The following is a 4,094-nucleotide window of genomic DNA, read 5'->3' on the forward strand; positions in this document are numbered from 1 at the left end:
ATCTATCTGTCTATCTATTTATCCCCTATCTATTTATCTATTTATCTATCTCTTTCTCTCTTGTATGGATTGCGGTAGCACTGCCTCTTCCTTTTCTTCTTCTAGAAGTGCTATTATCTCTATTGCTATTCTTATTCTTATTCGTGTGTGCCTGCCTTCTTCTTCTTCTTACCTGAGGTTCCCATGTATTCTCGGCGTCGGAATATCCTGCCCACTTCACAAACCACTTATACTACAGACACACAAAAAAGAGAAAAAGAAAGAGAAAGAAACGACATAAATAGCATATACACCTGTATGTATACATATATAAGGATACAGAGAGAGAGAGAAAGAACGGAGTATAATGGGTAGTAGACGAAGACAATAGATATACTGTACACAAGAGAGAGAGAGAGAGACAGAGACAGAGACAGAGACAGAGAGAGATAAAGAGAGACTTACAACTCCGTCACGTTTCTCGCATCTAATTATCTTTTCGACGTCCCACATAGGAGGGTCCTGAGCCTCCTCTCTCGTCCTTCTCTTACACCCCCCTAAAGTGTCTTTCTTTGCATATGCGTTAGTAGGGGTAGTTGGACTATTTGAAATCTTTCTGTCATCTTTACTCGACGATCTCATCCTAGGCCGGACGAACCTCATGGTGAGATTGAAGAAGAAGAAGAAGAAAAGGTAAGAGAGGAAGAGAAAACAGAAGAGAAGAGGAAGAAGAAGAAAAAGAAAAAATGGGGAAAAGAAAGACCAACATATGACGAAAGAAAAGAACACATAGATTTCTGAAGAAGACCAAAGAGAGAGAGAGAGAGAGAGAAAAGAGAGATAGATAGATATATAGGTAGGACAGCGAGATATAGTGACAGTAGTGTGTAGAGAGAGAAGTTAAGTGAAACATGCAAAGTCAAAGTCCATCCTTATTTCCATTCAAACGAGAGTAGACGCGTCTATATCTATACGTCAACATACCTCTACATGTCTATATATGTACAGAGAAATGACTATGTATAGATATAGATGTATATCTAAGAGATGTGTATATCACCTATCCCGTCTGCATATGTCTGTGCACATAGTGACATCGAGAAGACGATGGATGATCGGGATCTTTCATTGAAGTCTCTTTTCTTATCAGAAAGACCTTCTTCTTCTTCATATCAGACATATGTATACACATCTTTCTGCATCTCTATTGTGTAGGTATGTGTCTCTTTCTCTGTCTCTCCCTATTCACTTCGTTGAATGTCTGTGCATAGAAATCTCCACCCCCGCGAAAGACAGACACCTCGTAAGAGAAGAGCAAGAAATGATATACGAGGGGATAGGTAAGCCCTCTTTCTCTCGCTTGTTAAACAGACGAACAAGCTTGATAGGAAGCAAAGAGAAGAAGATGGCGGCCACAGTGAGCTAGAGAGAGAAAGAGAGAGAAGAGAGGGAGGAGGAGAAGAAGAAGATAGAAATGATCCACCCCATAGTTCCGTAGGGCTCTTCACTCAAGCAGTCTTCCTTAGAGAGAAGATATCGTAAATATCTTCATACATTGGAATAGAAAAGGAAGAGAGAAGAGAGAGGAAGAGAGAAGAGAAGTGCAGACCGGCCTCTTCTTGCTGGTCTTGATGGACGGATGAAGAAAAAGGAAAAGAAGCGCCGTTGGCAAGAAGAGAACGGAGAGAAAAAGAAGAAGAAGATCGAAAGGAAAGAATGAAGGAGGTGTATGTGAAGCCACCGAACTAGAATAGAAAGAAGAAGAAGAAAAGTAGATAAAGAAAAAGAAGCGTAGATGTTGGTTCTGTTGCTTTCTCCTGATTGATAGATGAATCGGGATCGTGATGAGAATGAGGAACGTTTACGATGCTCCAGAAATTCTTTTACCCCCTTCGCCAAAAAGACGGGGAGAATATGAAGAAGAAGAAGAAAAGAAAGAGAGAAGAGAAAGCTTCTTCCTTCATACTTCCCTCTCTTCTTCTCTCCTTCTTTCTTCCCCCCTACTACGCTAAGAGTGAAGAGGCGTTGTTCTTCTCGAAAGAGAGAGAACTAACGGAGAAGAAGATAAGAGTGGATGGATGAGATGGAAGTTGACTTCTCTAGCTTATTCTTCACACAGGAATTAAGAGTGAGAAGGGAGAGACACTTCAGAAGGAAAGAAAAAAAGAAAGATGCCGTCAAGGTCGATTCTACATGCAGAGCTAGGTTGATGAAGAGACATCTATCTTTCGGTGTACATAAACTACCGCCGCCTTCTTGTGTGAAGGGGGGTGAGTTGAATGGGGTGACGCCTGAAACAGAAAAGAAGAAAGAGAGATAGAATTCGACAAAAGAAGAGAGAAGAGATGTTGTTTCGAACAAGATGCGTTGGAGATGAGAAGCCTTTATCACTTCAAGATAAGAAGCCACCGCTGAGAGAACAGGAAGATAAGAATCGCTTCATGCTCTACTCTCACACACACACCTATTTCTGAATCGTTCATTTCTTCTCCCTTCTCCCATCTTATTCTCCCTCCTCTCTTCTTCTTCTCTCCCTTTGATCCCCCCCCTCGCTTCTTCTCCCCCTTATTCTCCCCCCTCTTTCTTCTTTTCCCCTCGTGTTCTCAACCTTGGGGGACCTTACTCCAGCCAGAGACAGTTGCTTGGTCTCCTCTCTACCTCGACAGTCACTGTGCGGAAGAACCGCCATACTCTCGTCTTTCACACATAAACCCAAAACATCGAGATGACCAAGTCGCTTTCTCTCTGCGCCTCTTCCTTCGGTCTCTGGGGGAGATAGATAGATAGATTGAAGATAGATAGCTGCGTCGGGTCCAACTTGAGAGGCGGTATCTGTTCGTCTCTATACAGAGACTGATGTCTTTGGTTTGGTGTAACCCGCAGGGACTGACGACTGCCCCCCGGATCCGCGCTTCGACTATTGAACTACCGACGATGAAAGTATGATGCCTGCCATGTTAGAAGAGACCCTCCTTGTTGCATAACCCTCTAATATATCGGAGGTTACAGTAGTCTTCTAGGGAGAGAGTTCTCTATCACTCAGACCATCAGCTGCCTGAGCTTCCGGTAAGGGTAGGTACAGGGGAGGGGTCTTGTTTTCAGAGGTATATACACCTGGAATCTGTCAGTGCCTAGACACCTCGATACACTGAGGTGTATGTGTCTGCACACCTGGGTCTTGCCAGGTGTATGTACACCTGAGTGCTGTCAGGTGTACATACACTTGGTTAGTGACACTTGTAGATACACCTGCACTCCGTTTAGTGGAATGACAGGTGAACTGCATACAGTGTCTGTAAAACTCTTTTGAATGTCTGTACACCTGAATGGTTTGTTAGGTGTTGTCTGTATATTTTATCTCTGAAATAACGTGCCTGCGGTCCGGAGGTCTCTACGAACTCTCTTAGCTGAGAAGACACCGCCAACTATTGAACTGCTCGTCTTCACCTTCTTTACAGGATTGCTCTGACCTCTCAAGTGGACAAAGCTCAAGAGCATCACCTAGAAGAGAGAAAGCCCCTGAAAAACCCCTTCACGTAAAAAGCATCCTTGTTCTAACGTCTCTGCTCTACACCATTGCCAATTTCCGTATGACACGCGGCGATGAGTAGAGGCAGGAACTGGAGAGACAACGTTACACTTCTTCATAGGAGATGCAAAACAGAAAACGTCTTTCCTTCCCTATGAGGAAATGGTCGTAGACCAACTCCTCGAGAGAGATATGTTTCACAATGTATATATATCTCGTGAGGACATCACCATAGATACATACATGCAGATAGATCCATATGTGTAGAGGTCATTAGAATAGTGTTTCCTTCGAGGTACCCTCTCGTGATAAGGAGTTAAAGGGATAGCCGTCCCTACTGCCGAAGAAAAGACTGGGGGGCGTGAACGAGCTTTCTCTCTATACTCTCAGGAAAAGAAGGTCTTCTTCGGCTTTTCTTTCTTGTATTTATTTCCTCTGTCCGGCAAGAAGTCTGAATGAGAGGAGAAAGATCCATTTCTATTCTTTCTTACATCCATGAATTTCGTCTAAAGTGATAGTTCGTGTTTCTCATATTAGGAGGCAAAGCACAAAAGACTATCGAGGGTTTCTTTTTCTTTTCTCTCTT

The 4,094-nt window shown here is 43.2% G+C and overlaps 1 protein-coding gene across 1 annotated transcript in view; it reads right to left on the reverse strand.

The window, feature by feature from the left end:
* The window catches only part of CSUI_010966 (uncharacterized protein), a gene marked incomplete at its 3' end in the record, with an annotated part of 5,496 nt that extends 3,231 nt beyond the window's left edge, over positions 1 to 2,265 (reverse strand). The window contains exons 1-2 of the mRNA XM_068071067.1: positions 445 to 2,265; positions 173 to 232 (exon numbers count right to left, since the gene is read on the reverse strand). Of these exons, the coding sequence (XP_067916956.1) occupies positions 173 to 232; positions 445 to 642 (258 nt within the window). The remainder of the gene's footprint in view (positions 1 to 172; positions 233 to 444) is intronic.
* Between the last annotated feature and the right edge of the window lie 1,829 nt (positions 2,266 to 4,094).

The sequence above is a fragment of the Cystoisospora suis genome (genome assembly GCF_002600585.1).
Source record: "Cystoisospora suis strain Wien I chromosome Unknown contig_9077, whole genome shotgun sequence".
NCBI classification, from domain to species: domain Eukaryota; phylum Apicomplexa; class Conoidasida; order Eucoccidiorida; family Sarcocystidae; genus Cystoisospora; species Cystoisospora suis.